Source organism: Excalfactoria chinensis, chromosome 4, assembly GCF_039878825.1.
Source record: "Excalfactoria chinensis isolate bCotChi1 chromosome 4, bCotChi1.hap2, whole genome shotgun sequence".
Lineage (NCBI taxonomy): Eukaryota > Metazoa > Chordata > Aves > Galliformes > Phasianidae > Excalfactoria > Excalfactoria chinensis.
The window spans coordinates 83,567,644-83,585,690 of NC_092828.1; the positions used below are offsets into that span (position 1 = coordinate 83,567,644).

At 46.6% G+C, this 18,047-nt stretch overlaps 1 protein-coding gene across 5 annotated transcripts in view; it reads left to right on the top strand.

Moving 5' to 3' along the window:
• DOCK11 (dedicator of cytokinesis 11) overlaps window positions 1–18,047 on the top strand; it is a 67,964-nt gene that overhangs the window by 9,115 nt on the left and 40,802 nt on the right. For 4 of the 5 annotated variants that reach the window (XM_072334668.1, XM_072334669.1, XM_072334670.1 and 1 more), the window contains exons 2-14: window positions 5,068–5,184; window positions 5,410–5,499; window positions 6,135–6,217; window positions 6,592–6,661; window positions 8,605–8,700; window positions 10,470–10,604; window positions 11,562–11,739; window positions 12,206–12,285; window positions 12,560–12,643; window positions 14,583–14,723; window positions 16,342–16,551; window positions 16,841–16,963; window positions 17,300–17,382. In XM_072334668.1, coding sequence (XP_072190769.1) covers window positions 5,068–5,184; window positions 5,410–5,499; window positions 6,135–6,217; window positions 6,592–6,661; window positions 8,605–8,700; window positions 10,470–10,604; window positions 11,562–11,739; window positions 12,206–12,285; window positions 12,560–12,643; window positions 14,583–14,723; window positions 16,342–16,551; window positions 16,841–16,963; window positions 17,300–17,382 — 1,490 coding nt within the window. Of the gene's footprint in view, window positions 1–5,067; window positions 5,185–5,409; window positions 5,500–6,134; window positions 6,218–6,591; window positions 6,662–8,604; window positions 8,701–10,469; window positions 10,605–11,561; window positions 11,740–12,205; window positions 12,286–12,559; window positions 12,644–14,242; window positions 14,343–14,582; window positions 14,724–16,341; window positions 16,552–16,840; window positions 16,964–17,299; window positions 17,383–18,047 lie in introns of those variants that run through there. The other variant, XM_072334673.1, reaches the window with a different exon arrangement.

Below are 18,047 nucleotides of genomic sequence, written 5' to 3' on the forward strand. Positions count from 1 at the left end.
TGTCCTTCATACAAAGCCCTCTCAGGGTTTTGAGCCAAAACTGAGGCCAACTCTTCCTAGGTCACAGGGCTTTGTACTTCCAGCACAGCTAGGATTTCTGTCCGGATATTTGCCTTGTGTTTTTAAACCTCCTTTTCTCTGGACAGTGTAAAAATAGTCTTGGCCAGCTCATACCCAGCCGTGTTGACTGTTTTTCATCCCTGTGGTTTTACCGTAGCCCATGTCTGCCCAGCTCGCCCTGGGCCCTGCAGTTCCATCCAGCTGACAGCCGTGCTTGCAGCACCATCCCATGGGAGCTGCATCTTTGCCTCCCTCCTGGCTCCTCCTCTGAACGTGGCTGTGCTGAGATGCCTGCAAACCACTTGGCAGCAGAGAGGCTGCGCCGTGTTGTGCTTGCTGCCATCTGTGCTGACTAACGCTGCCACCCTGCTTGCCCTTCCTCCCCTGTTGCTCTGCTCCCACCTCTTTCTTCTCTCCTCTGCTTCTGAAGGCATTGGGTCAAAGACACTGTTTGGCGCTGTACTGGGTTACGATGGTTCCAGATGTTAGATAGGCAAGCAAAGTGTTTCTCGCTTTTTGTTGTTCTTCCTTCTGCCCAGGCTCCTGGGATGATGAATTATATATGAATCTGGGCTTTTTTAAACAAGGCACTCCAACCTTCCTGCAAGCAGGAGCTAGAGCCTGCAAACGCGATCAGATGGCAGTGCTGGAGCTGGGGCTGAGAAAGTGAAGAACCACAGATGTGCTACTTAAATTAAAAACTTCTTTAGGGCTACACAGTCTGAAAGTGCCATGACTGGTGGTCTCTGAACCCCCCTGCCTTTGGAAAAGCTTTTCTATGGAGCGAAATCCCTCACTTCCATGTGCCCATGAGGGGTTGCCAAATGGGTTTCTTGGTTCCCAGACTCCATATAAACTTTCCCATGACCTCCAGGTTTCATGAGCAACACCCTAACTGGGGAGTTTTATTCTCTGAGTGGTCTCTCTGCATTTGCAGGTTATGTATTGTGGTAGGAAAGGGTCCCTCCCTGGGCTGATGCTGCTCTCGGAAGCACTGTGTCTGTGGTTGGTATGGTCAAGGGGTGTGTGCTTCCTCTTTTTTGCCTCTTGAACTTTGAATCAATTCCCCATTTTGAATTTGTCTCCAGTTTTCTGTGTATTTCACCCTCTTGGTCCTATGGGATTCATTTTAATACCTGTGCTTTGCTGGGTGTTCCACCTAAGCGTATTACAAGGAAGTAGTAAATGGGCAGTAAAATGCTCACTAGATTTTGGGAACAGTCTGAGACAATACACTGATATGTACGTATGGTCCGTGCTGTTTCCTGTTCTTTCAGACACTTCAGAGTAGCATCGCTTTCAGTATACAGGTCACTTGTGTTTCTGGTGGGTTTGTGGCCCTGGGTCAAGCTTCACTTCTGAGGAAATGAAAACCTACCATGTTGCCAGGTGATGCCAAGCCCTGAAGTGTTTTGGTGGAGGCAGGGATGGCCAAGCATTGTACCCACTGTGGACTACTATAGGGGAGAAGTGAAAGCTGAGAGTGGTGCATTCACTGTGCTCTGGGTTCTTTCGGGGCTGCCTTCTGCTGAGCAGGGGGAAAACTGAGCCGTCAGCCCACGCGGGGCGGGTGTCAATGCAATGAGCAAACTGATTAACGCAGAGCCAAACCAGCTGGGTTTGCCATCAGATTGCTTTCTTCCCTGGATACTGTTTAATTTAAATGAGAGCCAGCCTGAAAGCACTGAAAATACACACGTTTCTGATCGTTTTCCCTAGGCTGCTGTTTTAAAATAACCTCGAATTAACCATTTTCCCTTCAGTTTCTGTACAGTAGTGTCACTGCGGTTTTACCTGTAGCAATTCTGGGAGAGCGCGAGCTCAGAAAAACATTATTCACATCATAAAAACGATACCACATTTGTACAGTTTAAATGCAGGACAGTAGAAGGCAGGTGGCCGCTGTGTTCAGAGCCGTAAAAGTTGAAAATAGAAATGCCCTTTCCAGTTGAATGTGTGAACCCTTGTGTATAAAGCAAACGTAAGGATTTTTATGGCTACAGACAGGGCAGCGAGGCTGGGGACACTTCTATGGGGTTTTCCTGGGGCCTGGCTCTTTGTGCTGCCTTGCGCTGGCGTTTGTGGGCATGTTTCTGTTGAAGCAATTCAATTGAATTTCCTGTTCAAATGCCAGCCAGCTTGCTTCTTAGTGGAGAGTCAATAGTGTAATAGATGGGCTGTTGTTTTGTGTATGCCATTGTCCAAGAGCAGCTCGTGACCCAGCCAGGCCCTGCTCACCACCCATCCCTCATGCAGGACCATGCTTTGGCAGAGCAGCCCCAGAGCAGGCCTGCTTTGGCAGCACTGCACATTGGGTTTGTTGCTAGACTAGTAGCATTTCTTTGCACTTGAATATTGGCTTTCCCTGTGGAGGAATTTGTGGTTTCTCAGACTCTAATTGCTTTAGTTGTAATAGTTCTTCCTCTGCTTTCATAATGGCTTTGGTGGGTGCCATCTGCTGTTGTGACAGCACTGGGCGGCAGGGCCGGGTCTGCTCCAGGCGGTGTGCTTGAACCTTGCTCATCAGAACTAAGACTTCAAAATCTCCTTTTCAGGGCTTAGTGTTTTATCTCCTGCCCTGCTGGGGCCAGTGGGGGAGCAGGGGCTCCCTCCTGCTCTGCAGCTGTTTGCAGGGCCCCGACAGACTGACGGAGATGTCTGTGTTTCCTTGGCAGCAGGCAGAGGCCACACCACATCCTTTCCTCAGCAGTTGCTCTGCTTGCATATGGCTTGACCTACATCCTTTGAGACGTTGCTGTGGTTCCCCTCGTGGCCTGTGACAACTGACTCCGTTATGTCACGCAGTGTGCACTGCATGCAGTGTTGTCTTGCACTCGTGCTGCAAAGGGCCATCACACAGCTGAATTCAGAGTGCCCAAAACCACTGCTTAACACCACAGCAATGCACAGGGAGGAATTTAATTCGCCCTTAACTTAGGGCAGGGTGAGCTGGTGTGAGTTTAAGTAGCTCATGCAGGGGGTGCTGGTGGAATTGCTGTGGGGATGGCAGCAGAGCTGTTGAGATTTAAGGACACCAGACCTTACACCCACAAATGGAAGAGCAGTTTGTGAGCATCCCGATGTGTTAATTCACATTAATGTGCCAAGCTTGGCAAATCCGCAGCAGCGCATGGCGTTGTAATGAAATAAGACTGGTGCTTCAGATGATTAACCAAATTCAATTAAGCATTTAAGGAGTGTGAGGGTAACTGAGGAAAAGCTGGATCCCTTCTCCCCATCTCCCTGCTGGGTTTTAGGGACTCCTGTTTTTCTGGCAGTCCTTTTCTTTTACGTGAGATCCCTGTGCAACTCAGATCTTAGAGCAGAAGCAGTGCTGGGGCTGGCAGCTCTCACATCACAGCGTGGGCTCCCTTTGGGCCCACACTGCCCTTCCCCAGCTGTAACCCAGTTGGCTGCTCCCTGTGATGCTGCAGTGCTGCTCAGTAGGCTATGGAGTTTTCCTTTAGGACTGCATTAGGAGTGAGGTAAAGATTTCCAAAGAGCGATTAAGAGGGAACTGTTTCAACTGAGCAAATCCCTTCTGGATTCCTGCAAGCGTGGAAAATAGTCATTTTGAATGCAAGAATGCCTGAGGCAGGAGGTGTACTTTCCCCAGTCAAAAGTAAGACGTTCTCTGCAGACAGCCAGAAGCGGGATAGAACAGGTGCCCCTGAGACATTGCTCATGTTGGTAACACAGGTTAGATTGCACACAGGCTCCGTGCTGCCCTCCCTCAGCAAGCAGCTGGGATGTCATCTTGCTGCTGGGATGCAGCCCTGAGAAACACGGTATGAGAGGTGCCCTCCTTGCATTTCTGAAGCGTTTTGGGGGAAATATTTGACCTCTTATTTCACTGGGCATATTATGAGCTTGCCAGGTATGTGCCTGGAATGGAGGAACAGCCAGGGAGCTATGGGAACAGTTCATCCAAGTGAAAATATTCGGTTAAGTTTGCTGATGATAAGGAGATTCTGACATTCCTTTTCTAAGAGTGGGCAGCTCCACCTGCAAGGGCATGCTCTGCCGTGGGTACCTGCCAGCCTGGCATCACATGTTAGAACCATCCGTAGCATGGCCAGGCATCAGCAGACTTTTAGCTGGAATTCAAACAGAGGCAAAACTGATGTATTGGAATTTCCTTCCTCTTTTATTGCAACTATATATGTGCGTACGGTGTCACATGTTTGCTTTTGGTGTGCAGAGTAACTTTCACAACTGCAGTGCCTGATTTGTGCTTACAGATGTTGGAGTCTAGGGCTGGAGAGCTGAGATGATGTTTTCCTGCTTTGGAAGTTGCCTTTGTGGGGTGTGTTGTTGTTTTTTCTTAAAGCTTTGTTTTCTGCACTTGCAGCATGAACAGAAGCAATGCAAGAGAAAACGTGCTGGCATTTTCCTAATAGGTTTTATGATGACACCAGGGATTTTGGAGAAGTTCCTCTTGCTGCCCAGAAATGTAAATAAGAGCAAAGCCAGGCTCTAGAGTTTTCCAGCCATGGGTGTGGTTTATGCAGAGGGATCTTCCTTCCACAGAGAGAGATCCCTGTGCTGGAGTTGCAGGTGGCTTGTTCCCATCCTGCCAGCAGCACCTTTCCAAAGACTCTCATCAGCTCATCTAGTGAAACCAGCTTTGTGCAGGAGCCCGCGTTGCTTCTGAGCTGTGCTCATACTGGAAGAAGCTGGAGCTTGCAGCTGTTAAAGCTGCGGCCTGTCCAGGAGGATTTCTTGCTCTATTAAGAAATTAGAGTCTGTGCCTAGGCAAGAGCAGTACAGTACTTGCTTTCTTCCTTTAGTTTATAACCAGACCTGAATAACTTAACCCCTTGTTTCCATCATTGCAAAGCATGCATGCCAGTGCTTCCTTGCATCATGCGTGCATCCAATCGTTGAGTTAATGGGCAATCCACTGGTAATGTGGCTTGAAGACATCTGACTAAATTATGTACAAGGTGTTGGCTACTAGTTATTTTATATATGTGCAATTGTTACTCTCTTCTGTTTTTCCTACAGGAAAAAACCAAAGTGGTTGAACCCTTGGACTATGAGAACGTGATCCTCCAACGCAAAGTTCAGATCTACAGCGATCCCCTCCGGGACCTGCTGATATTTCCGATCGAAGATGTGTCTGTGAGTTCGTGCTGGCTGTTCTTCCTCTTTGAGGCTCATTCATCTCCAGTCCTGCTTACCTTGGAAAACTTCCACTCTTGGCCACACGTTGATTTTGGCTGTGTTACTGACACATACAAGTGAAATGACCCCCTGCTGATTTGGGCCCACTGCGTTTATTCAAAACAAGCATCAAACCCTGGAGACCCAGTTTGCACTGAAACCATTTTCCTCTTTTCCCTGCAGCTCTCAGTCATCAGTCGGCAGAGAAGGACTGTCCAGTCTACAGTGCCAGAAGATGCTCTCAAGAAAGCGCAGAGCCTCTTCGTCAAAGAGGTAGGGGCAAAAGTCCACCCAGTCCCTGCCCACAGCACCTTTTCCCTTAGGCAAGATGTTCTGCTGTAGATGCTGGTCTGCAAGGTTGCAGATTGTTTTTTCCTGCATGGGAAGAGCTGATTGCTGGCACTAGCTAGTTCCCACATGCACCACTTGTGCTTTGCTTCTTCACAGCAGGTTTTGTACTGAGACAAGGTGTGTATTGAGTTGTGAGGGCTAGACAGCACAACATCCTGAGGGCTACAGGTTTGTTCTGCAAAATGCTGCTCTCTAGGACCTTTCCCCTCCAAGAGCAGTGGAAATAAGTGCAAAGTGACAGTCAGCACTGACTGAAAGGCACTGCAGTTCTGAGGGCAGGAAATCGGCTCTTTCTTGGGAGGCAATCGCCACCCAAATCACTGCTCCTTTTCTAAAGTCTTGGAGCTCTGTAGATTCAAAATCAGTAGCTGTTTCCAGGCAGATGCTGTGCGATTTCTGTCTCCGTGCTGAAAAGTTCTATGAAGATCTGTGTGACAGCACAAAATAAGTGAAGCAACCCTGCTTAACTCACGCAGCAGCCCATAACCTTCTGGACTTGTGCATGGTTTTGCTGTGCTTGCTGTAGCTCTCAAAGAGCTCTATTGTTTTCCTTCCAGTGCATTAAAACCTACAGCTCCGACTGGCACGTGGTAAACTACAAATATGAGGAATACTCGGGAGACTTTCGGATGTTGCCATGGTAAGTGTCACGCTCCCTTGGAATACTAATGTGTGGTCACAGGGCCGTGGTTTGATCAGGTTGAGGAGAAACAGTCCAAATAGGTCTGTTCTGAAGAGCCTGCAGGGAAGTGAGGCAGAAAGGGAGCAAAAGTGTTGATCAAATCATATTAAAACTTGTGAATAATCTTGCAGCCTGATCTGGCTTCTCTTTTAGTGAGATGGAAGGCAGATGGGCCTTCTGCATCCCTGTGCTGCGCAAATGCAAGTCAGCAAAATGAGTGGAGGTCTTCTAGCATCTTCTGCAGAACTTGCTAGTGTAACTGGCATGGGATAGCTGGCGTAGAGGATCTGTGTTTCCCAGTCATTAACAATTCCAACGTGTTGTGATTTCAGCAAATCCTTCAGGCCCGACAAGATTCCAAGCCACGTGTTTGAAATCGATGAAGACTTTGAAAAAGATGAGGTAAGGAGAAAATGTTTTACGTATTCCACCCTGTTAAAAAGCTGATTTCAGAAGGCAAAGTCAGAATTCACTTCCCAGCAGTGGTGCTTCGTACTACAGGTATGGGGCCAGAACTGAGTCACTGATGTGATTGAAAGAGGGACGAGATAATCTGCTGGAGCCAAGAGTCTCCTAAATTAGGTGGAAGATGAGCCATCAAGTTTTTCATGGCTTTTCCATTTGATTCAGTGCAGTAATGAAAGAGAAGGGGAAAGAAAAAAGAAGCCAAGTGACAAACTAAGTAAAATTCTTCATGGCCATAATTTAAAGCAGGCAGTTTGGTTTCCAGCCACATGATACACATAGATACAGCTATATCAGGGTTCTCCAAAAGGTTTGTGCTCTGCCTCATCATCTGCAGTTCTTACTTACTGCGTATATCATGTTTTCTGCAGAAGGAGGGTAGCACTTTCCTATGTGAAGTTTTAATTCACACACTTGGCATTAAGAATTCTTAGATTACAGTGTAAGAAGTTTAGTCCAGCTGTTTTAAGATCTGCATGGCACTGAGATGCTGCTGAGGAGCAGATTTAGGAACAGGGGAGTTTCTTTCTTGCAGCGCTGTAGTTCTGGAGCATTATTTCAGCGTGCTTTTAGTAAATGTTATGTATGTCCCAGCACATTTCTTGTCTGGGCTGAGATGGCTTTTTCCTAGATGGAAATGTATTGTCAGATCTGGCTTTAATTCTTTAATCTGGTTGTGTTGGTAGTATGCTGTTCACTTGAGCCGTTACCTCCTTAATAGTATCTACTTTTGGCTGGAGACAGAGCTGTGTGATATCTTATCAGCATGCCCCTGAGAAAGCAAAGAGACCAAGATATGCTATCCAAATGTGGCGATCTTGGTTTCTTCTGATCAGTGTCCCAAATACACAAACAAATGCAGTTACCGATGTTGGTAATGGAAGAGTTTTCCAAGTACCTTGGCAGATATTTTGGCATTTATGTCTTTTGGCTTGGCTGTATCTAAAGGATTCTGTTACAGTTTCCTGACAGAACATTTATGTGAGGATATGCAATGGAAATTCATGTAAAAGAATTCTCTTAATTCTCTGGATGGATAAAAAAAAAGTTGAAGCATTATGAAGGAGAAACTGTGGGTTGTTTTACCCCGGGAAATAAAGCATTAGAAACTTTTCTTTGGAAGTATGGCAAGAAAAGAGTTGAAAAGCAGCTGTTTTGGATGCAGGAGATGATAATAAAGCAGTGCTTTGATAGCTCATTGGCAGATAGTCCAGGTCCACCTTTGCTGCTGAGTCACTGGAATGGACAGGGAAAGTTTCTTTGATCTTATTTCCCTCTGTCCCTGCTGGAGGTCATTGCCAGATGTGGGTGGAGGGCTGCTCTCCCTTTCTGGGAGCACAAGGCAGGACCAAAGGTAGAAATCCCAGCCAGTGTGCCAAGAACAGTGCAGCTGAGTCGCTTGAAACTTTCTGGTTTGACAGACGCGAAACAAGTCAGTCACATTTCAGCTATTTGAGTTTGGCGTTCTTTAGCCTCAGTTGAAAATGGAAAGTTGATTTATGCAAAAGGAAATGATGAAATAAATCCGAAGTGCTGCATTTTGCAACTGTCCAAACAGACCATCTAGAAAACGTCCTACTTCCCCAGCTATTTGAGATACTGCCTAAAGACCAACATGCATTTCCTCACTGCAAAACCCCTGTGCAGCTCTGCCAGCATAGATGTATTTTTACCTTTGAAAGGTGACCCACACTAGCTTGTTTCTTTGTTGGAAAGAGATGACTCTGTACACGTTAAGTGTGCATTCTACACTATGGGGTTAACTATGTCACTGTGGTCAACAGTATTGCTTTCCAGTGCAGACTTGTGTCCCAGGGGGATTTTACATGGGAGGTAATGAAGCTGACCTTCTCTTTTTCTGGTCTTTTTCTCTCTTTCAGGACTCCTCATCACTGTGCTCCCAGAAGGGTGGTGTGATAAAGCAAGGCTGGCTGCACAAAGCAAATGTCAACAGCACAATCACTGTTACCATGAGGGTGAGGCTTATCCTGTGTTAGGTTAATTGTGAACAAGACGCAACCTCTTTTAAGTTCGGATCCCATCTCTAAAGGCAATGGGAGTGCAGGGGTGGTTTCAGGTTTGGGTGTGTCCACACCTCTTGTAGGGCATCCCAAGAAGGGCTGGAAAATGCAGACTGGAAACAGCTTTTGATCCTTCCCTTCTCAGAATTTAATCCCAATGCGCAAGTCCATTCACAACAGGCAAGCTGAGCAAGAAGGCAAAGTGTGCTCAAGTAAGCCAAGATTGTTTTCATAGTAAGCAGCAGAGGCTAGGAAGAGGAAGGCAATTTAAATAACAAACAGCTGCCCTGCAAAGAAGCCTCTGCAAATTGATAGTTTCCTTACTGGTAGGAAATATGTTCAGACAGCAGCTTTAAACTGAAATGACAAGTCTTTGCTCTGAAAGCAGGGATGATGTCACTGAGGAGACAGAGCACTACTGACCTCAAAGCAACAGCTGCCTTGTCTCTTGTTCTCCCTTGCACATAATCTGGCCTGACATTGCTTAGGTTTTGCAGTGGAAATTTTCAATAGCCATGGCAAGAAGCCTGTCTGATGTTCCACCATGCAGCTGCCTTCTTACAGCACAGAGAGAATTCTGTGTAGTTATCCTCAGCTGTGCAGCTGAGGGATGGCTGCAGTGAGGTTCTTTGCTTTGTTGGTAATTACAGTCTCTGCAGTGAGCTACTCATCTAAATGATGCCAGAGGATACCATTCAGAGGGGTTAGGCACAGTGCCATGCCCTTCCAGTTCCATGCAAGTGAGCAAGTGGTTTTATTGAACATGTGATTGTGTCAGTGGTGATGGGGGAACACAATTACTGGTAGTGGGTGAAAAATGTTGTGTTCTTTTGTAGCTATTCCATGTATTCAGAACAATGGGAACACTAAGAGCTTTGCGATGCTGCTCACCCTGAGGTGCTTTGTGGTTCTGCTAAGAGTGATATCCAGCCACTGTGAGACGCACTCTGTGCCTCACATACCTGCCAGCATATGGTGCTGCCTTAACTGCTGCCAAAATGCTCTCCTGAATTATAGTCCGGTGCCTATGAGCTGACAAGTGCAAAGGAAGGTATTCTGAGAGAAAGCTGGAGAGTGTGTTGGCTAATTAATTAATTCAGTCTTCATAACGATAACTCAATACAAATACCCCTCTCAAACCTACTGAATTTGAGGTGAGAACTGAACACGCGAAGCCAAAGCCAGCTCATGGAAATAGATGTGTTAGGAAAAAATGGCAGAGCAAATCCACAATAAATGAAACCACGAGCACTTGCATGGATTGCAGTGTCCTTTGGCTTGCATTTGAGTGCTAGGAATTTCCTCGTGTCTGTCCCAAAGTCTTCTGGAGACTTACTTTGTAATTCTGAGGTCTTCATCAAGAACAAAGCTCTAGAAACACCTGCTGGAGGGCGGGATGAATCAGTTGCACTGATCTGGATTTGCCATGTGCAGATAACTGAGGCTGGAGATGGCTGAGAGAGAAGCTGGAAGCCCTGGGGCTTTGCTTTAGCTGGACAAAGTCATAATAACAACAAAGACATTAAAATTGCAGCAGCAGATGACAAAATCTCTCATTACAAAACCAAGTCATTCTCAGAGGGGTGCATCTACAACACTCAAGGGTCATCAGTGCTTCTTGTTAGTGATATTTTCTCAATGGCGGGAGGGTAGAAACTGAGGCTGTTGCTTGTGATATCCAGCAGAGTGAGTACTTCCACGAGTGAGACGTTGTACCTTTGCAGGTATTCAAGAGGAGATATTTTTACCTGTCACAACTCACGGATGGCTCCTACATTCTTAATTCCTACAAAGATGAGAAAATCTCAAAAGAATCCAAAGGCTGCATTTTCCTGGATGCTTGTAATGACGTTGTCCAGGTAGGTGTGCCTGTAGTTGGGCTATTGCTTTGCGAGCTCAGAGATGGAAACGTTCACTCTGTGACACTGAGAGGTGAAAGAAAGGACTAACCAAATAACCCAAATGTGCAGTGCTTTGGGTGTACCACCCCCAAAGTGCCTGGAAGGTTGTAGAAGAAGGTGTCTGTACTGAACTTGAACTTGGGTTGAGAGCCAACTGCTGTGCCTTCTGCTGTTCCTGTCAGTGCTGAAGCTCCAAGCACCAAGTGTGGCAGAGCTGGTACACGGCAGCTTGAATTACTTTGGCTGTTTGCTTCAGCACAGATGAGTCAGAGCTGTGCATTTCCATTTATCTTTCTGAATACAGCTAACACAGTAGGGAAGATGTCTTGGTGGTGTACAGGATGTACTGCCCAAGCTGCATCAGATTTGCCTGGGTTTCTCATTGGAAATGCTGTTTAAAGACAGAGATCAGAAAATTACATTGAACCACTTTCCTCTAAGATAGATTGCTCTAAATGTGCCACATTACTTACTATGTTGGACAAATCCAGCTCCTAAATGTGCCACATTACTTACTGCGTTGGACAAATCCAGCTCCTAAATGTGCCACATTACTTACTGCGTTGGACAAATCCAGCTCCTGGCTTCTCTGAGTAAATATTAAAGGTCTAATGACGTAGGAGGGAGCTTGCTGCTGTTCCTCAGCGCAATGTCTGTGTTTCATTCTGGCTTAATTCCACTCTCAGAGTAACTCACAGCTGTGGAGCTGTATTGCATGTGATTGCAACCATGCAGCCCTGTGTGATTACTGCAGCAGAGGTGCCGAGGTGGGTCCTCGTGTGGTGAGGTGATTCTTCTTCCTGCCATGGTATTTCAGTTCAGGTTGTTTTTTTCAGAGAGGAGCTTTGCAGAAAGTACTGTGCTGATTTATTGAGGGAGGTGTAACACAAAACTTGCCCTTTCTTCTCTGTTCAGTGCCCCAAAATGCGCCGCTATGCATTTGAACTCAAGACGATAGATAAGTACAGCCACTACCTTGCAGCTGAAACTGAGCAGGAGATGGAAGAGTGGCTGGTGACTCTGAGGAAGATCATTCAGAGCAATACGGAGAGTTTGGTGCAAGAGAAGAAAGATACCATGGAAGCTGCACAAGGTCAGTTTATAAATCAATACCTGCCTTCATCCCTCTCTAACAGGAAGCAAGAATGCCTGCAGAAGCATCCATTTTTCTTTCTGGATTAATAGCAAGAATTGTGGCTGACAAAGGATGTTATGCCAGATGGCTTAGTGTAATGCAGACAATATTCTGCAGGATAAAAGTGGAGAGAAACATGACTCTTGCTCTGGATGGGGAATCCACAGCAATGTTTCCAGACTCCTGGAAAGTTGGATCTGAGCTGAGGTTCTGCTTTGGAAAAACCTAGCAGGCTGTTAATAGTACATTCTGCTATTAGTAACGTATGGAAAAATCTTACATCCAAGTGGAAAAGTCTCCATAAATTATCAGTAAACTATTTTTGTGCTATTGTAAGCAAATATTGCGGGATGCTTTCTGGCAGAGGAAAATAGAATGGTGCTCCTGCAGCCGTTCTGAACATCTGCTTTTCATGTCCTTGCAGATGATGAATCAAGCACGCAGGGAAAATCAGAAAACATCCTGGAAAGCCTGGAGAGAAGCATGCATCCAGAGCTGATGAAGGTATCTTGTTTGCAGGGATCGCTCTCCCAGCCCCATCTCTAGCTCTCCCAACCACATCTATCTCCTGCTTGAACCAGAGTGTAGCTGCCTACTTCCGTCTGCTTTCTCAATTAGAGCTGCGTTGCTTTACTCTGAGTGGTGCTGCTGGATACAGCTGGGAAGCCTTGCACCATCACAAAGGATACCTGAAAAATATTCGTATTATTCCGCTCCCATTCTTTCATTTAATGGATGTGAGGCCGGGCAGTAATATCAATGCTTTTCTTTGTCCTAGTATGGAAGAGAAACAGATCAGCTGAACAAACTGAGCAGAAATGATGGAAGACAAAACCTCTTTTCTTTTGACCCAGAAGTTCAGGTAAACATTCCCCTGTTGGCAAATGTGAGGGTTTGCTCCCTTGGCATCGTGCCTCCCCTATTTCCTTAAACAACCACAGCATTTGCCTGCAGATACAGCATGTTTTTTTGGCAGGTTGGAGAATAGGAGTTCAGCCCACGTCCCTGTCAATGAGGTCTGAACAAATCAATGCTCACCCAATAGCTCAAATAAAAGGAGCACTCGCAGCAGCCCCACACGTGGCCTCCCCCCAGCTTTTCTGGATTCTGCAATGCCTCTTGTTGTTTCTGCATCTCAAACCCATCATTTGGGCCTCTGGGAGGGTCCCACAGTAGGGCAGAAGCAGTAGAAGTGGGATTGCAAGGCGAGCTGCTGTGCTCAGCACGTCTGGAGGAGTGAACAGTGACGCTAGAGGCAGACTGCAGAGTTGTCACATGCAGGGAGGTACAAGCAGAAGAAACTCCACGCACTGTTCTGATGCCCAAAGCAAGGGATTGTGCACTATTTGGTTTGTTTTCTGCTCAGCTTTGACCTCTCTGCTGAGCTCTCTGCCAAGACCCAGCTGTGGGATTTCAGTGGAATGAGATGCAATTGTTAACATGGTTGCAGAGAATCAGAGAATCCTTCCAAGTCCTTTCTTAGTTTCTGGTTCCCTTTCTGGCACGTTTTTGCTTGTTCACACCTGTGAAGAAAAACATCCTGGTTTAACAAGGAAACGTAATTAGGCTTTAAAAAGTTTAATTGTACCAAATTAGCTTGTTTCTTGGCACTCCTTTAAGGTATTTGACAGACAGTCCTGAGGCATCCAGGAGAGATTTGGATGTTTGTTTGTTTTCTTAAGAGAAGCTGTAAGAAGTTTCCTATTATTTAATCAAATAATAAAAATGAAAATATCATTCAGTGTAGAGCACAGAGATTTGCTGCCCACACAGCTCTGCATTGTGGTGTGGGTCAGTCAGATCTGCTCTAAGACAGGACATCCAAAATCACCTCCCCAGTCAGTGCAGTGTGTGCCTGCTGCTGAGGAAACTGGGAGCAGGAATATACACCTCCTCATAGAAGGGAAATGGAGAAAACAATAGGACGAGTTTCTCAGAATCAGGTTAATGATTGCATCCCGTTTTGCACAAATTACTTGACTGTGAGATCTGTGTCCCACGTTGGCAAGCAGGTTCTGCAGAATTTGAGGGAGAAAAAGCAAACAGAACCGTGCCAGATTGGCACTGAGAGATGTGCTGGTGTTTAGGGGGGTTGGTAGCTGTGTCCCTGCTGCTCAGGTCAGTGGGAGTGGTGAAGGTTATGAGCCTTTCTCTGGCTGATGGTGTTTTGATCACATATGTGCCTGCCTTCTGAGAAGGATCGGCAGTGAGGAAGTAACTAGCCATGGGTGTGCTGGGTTTGGAAGGATGTGATTGTAACCAAAGCGGTTTGGATTTCCCAGCCAGCTCTGTGGGCAGCCCTTGTTGCTAAACATACCTCTTATTGCCGTGCATCTCGATATGCCTTCAGTTCAAGATGTTCATGATCCCAAAAGCATGTGCCTTCTCTCTATTTCAGGCACAGGGACCATCTCTTAAACTAGTCAAATCTTCAAAGTGGAAGATACTTTTCTGAGGGTAACGACGGCTTATATTCCGCTTTCTTCCCCAAGCTCTAAATGGTGTTTTGGGAAGATCCCCAGGGTTACAGCAAAGCAGGAAGGAACTGAAATCATTCTGAGGTTTAGTTTTCTGTGCTTTACAAACCAGACTGCTAAAAAATGATACATCCCCATGAATTCATGTCTTGAACACATTTGTGTAACATCACAAAATGGCACCCATTTGTGAACATCTTGTACTACTCGCACCGCTTAAGCAAAAATGGTCAAGGTTGTGCTGGCTGCAGTGTGACCCCTTAACATTATTTGGAGGTATATTTTCTTTTTTAATGAGATTGGATTTGTTTGTTTGCTGTCTAGAGGCTCGACTTCTCAGGGATGGAGCCGGATGTGAAGCCATTTGAAGAGAAGAGCAGCAGGCGCTTCGTGGTCTGCTGCCAAGATTTGTCTCTCAACCTTCTTGCTCAGCTCAGCGACCAGCCAGAGGAAGGACCCACCAATGTAAGGAGAGCTCTGGCATTTCCTGCTTTGTCTTCTGGCAACAAAAACACATGGCAGGTTGATCTGGATGGATAAAGGAGTCCCATCTTGCCATGAGCTATGGTGGGGCCTCGGCAGGTGGTGTCTGTTGGCCCAGGGTCTTTGTGGGGTTTGCCTGCCTTGGTATTCTGGTATATGTCTTGGGATGGAGTTGCCCTAACATACCTTGATCTGCCAGGAACTGGGACTACTAGAAAGCCAGAGGTTCAGATGCATATGGAACAGGGAATGTGTTTGCAATGTTCTGGATCCCCATGAAAGTCCTGTTGGTAAAAAATTAAGCTCCATCCCCAAGCCACCCACTGCTGTGGTTTATTTCATTTCCTCTAATGGCAAGGGATTTCCCTGTTCTGAAATCTCCTGTCTCCCAGACCAACAGTATTTACAGCCACTTTATTATATGCATTTGTTATTGTGCCAAAGCTGTGCCTTAGCCTAAAAAGCTTTTCCTCGTATCTTTCGAGCCTGCAGCTCAGAAAATTATAGTTAGCAATTATATCTCTCCCCTGCCTTTGGTCTGCCAGACTTGAACAGACCAGTCTCCTCCAGTCTCTTCTCTCAAGACATTCTCCCTGTTACCATGTCCTGCATCAGAGTCAGCCCTTGACACAAGGATGCCCAGAGCAGCACATAGTATTGCAGGGCTGAGAGGCAGCAGCACCAGCTGACCAGTCCTTCACTGATGATATCACTGTCCTGGTGGGATCAGCCAACACACCAAACGTGTTCTTCATCCCTCCCAGCAGATGAATGCATTACTGATAACAGTGATATTATTTGATTGATATTATCAGCCCAGTGCTAGACCTAATCAGCATGTTTTTAGTATTGAGGTAATGCCTCCAATTTATGCTGCAACATCTCGGATGTGCTACAGCCTCTCTTCAGGCCTTCGCTTTTACCCTTATGTGGACAACGCCTACTGGGATCATTGAACTAAAAACACATGGAATTGTTGCCTCTTGCATTGTGCTGTCAAGGTCAATAGCTACAGAGCAAGCTGAGCTTGGTGCAAGACAGTCTTCATCTGTAGAGCAGCTCCTGCGATGCAGACTTTGCACATAGAATTCCCAGCCTTGTGCAAGCTCTCCTGGCTGGGAGGTGGTTTGCACCTACTTTGCTTCTGTGCCCTTGTGTGTAGCAGCAAGGGAATGTTCTCAGTGTCTGCAGGTGGGCCATCCAGAGCTGATGGACTTCAGGCAATGTGTGGTGTTCTCTAGCATGTGAACATAAACACTCTTTCTGTCTCATTACCAGGGTTAAACGGCTCTAACTGATCAATTTGGGTATTTTTTTCCCCAAACTTGTAGTTTCTCATTTATAGAAAACCCACTGCAGTTTTCCATGAGAGCCTTTTTTAAAATTCATTAGATCAAAACATAAGATAATGAAGGGGGAAAGTGGATTTATGTATTTAGTAAAGCAAATAAGCATAAATTGGAAGAATCCTGGAAAATTCTGATAGACAAAACTAATGGAACAAGTAGATACAAGAGGCACGCCTGGCAGGGAGAGCAATGCATGTGAATGACCTTCGGTTGGTACCACGCGCTTTTTGACACACGGATTCCATTTGCAGGTTGAGCCCTTTTTCCTCAGCTTGGCATTGTTTGACCTGAAAAACAACTGCAAGATTTCTGCTGACTTCCACGTGGACCTGAACCCTCCATCTGTCCGTGACATGCTGCTGGATACATCAGCTTCCAAGGTGGAGGATGGGAAGGGGCGTTCGCCAGGCGAGAGCCTCGTGCATGGCATCCCTGAGTCCTGCCTGCGCTACATAAAACGGGTAAAGAACTGACTTTGTCCTCTTGTTCTGTGTCTCTGTGAGGCCATGGCTGTTCAGTAGCTTCATGTTTTAGTCATTCTCAGGCTGATTGCTACTATGGGCTCACAGGCACCAGCTAGAGTTCTTCAGGAGCTGACCATTCTCAAGCCTTGAGAGTTCCCATGGCCCATCCATGGCAGCTGCTAGAGCAGGGTCCGTGTCCCCTCTGGGAGGGGACAATCATGGCCAAACCCAATGCTGCAAGTAGGGTATCCCACTTGCTGACAGCCTCCTGTCTTGTCTGTTGTAGGGTGTTTTCTCTGTGACTGACCCACATGCGGAGATCTTCCTGGTGGCCCGAGTAGAAAAGGTGCTGCAGGGCAGCATTACACACTGTGCAGAGCCATACATGAAAAACTCGGACCCAGGGAAGGTGAGATGGGGCTTTGGGGGGGGTCTGCTTAGCGATACCACATGCTGCTGTGGGCAGTAGCGTGGTCTGTAATGTGGGATGTTTCTGCCGCTCTTTAGCTGCTTTCTGGCTAAGTCTGGTCTCCATACATTCTGCTGCCTGTGCTGTAATAGATGTGCATGGTGTGAAGTGACAGGGATTTTCTATCAGCTCCTCAAGCCATGCTATGCTGTGTGTATGCAGCGCTGTGCACTGTGAAATTCAGAGCATCTCCTCCATGGAGAACACAGTCCCCTCTTTTCCAAATGCAGCATGAAAGTAGTGACACATGCTCACCTTCTCTCTTGTGTTTTACAGACAGCCCAGAAGGTCCATAAGGTGGCCAAGCAGGTGTGCAGCCGTCTGGGCCAGTACCGGATGCCCTTTGGCTGGGCTGCCAGGTTAGTGGCCTTGGATCGGGGTTTTGTTGGGTTGGAAGCTGCTGCTGTCAGTGATCTGGGACAGCATCAGGCTGAGTGGGCTAAGGGCCAAGCTGCTGAAGTCAGTGAGGCTGCGTGGAAGCAACAGAGGGCAGAATCTGGCCCTGACTTCTCAGGCAGAATGTAGATTGGCCTGAAATACTCCATCTAGAATTAGAAACAAAATATTAAGTAGTAAACAGTGCTGGGAAGACCGTAACCTTCCTGCTGACCTGCAGCTACTGATTTCAAGGCAGAACATCCCTGTGGCTGGGTAACCCTGTCCTGTGCTGCTGTGAGAACTGGTGCAGAAATTACCCTCTGGCACCATACATTGCCAGGGAGGGGACAAAATTAGACAATCAGCAGATTTATGTCTCTGACTCTGCTTTAATTGATGTTCTTGGGAGCAACTGGACATAGTGGCTGTATTCCATTGCTGTTATTTCAGTGTTAACTCCCTTAAAACTCACGTCAAAAGAAGACCCTACAGGCAAGTTCAGTTCTCTGCCACTGCCTCCTGTAGCTAAATTGCCATTTGGTGCTGACACAAGGGACAGTAATGACATGGGAACACCAGATGACTGTCTTAGTGGACTGGGATTTGGTGGTGTGCAGCTCGCCATGTGTGTTCCAAAGCTTGATCT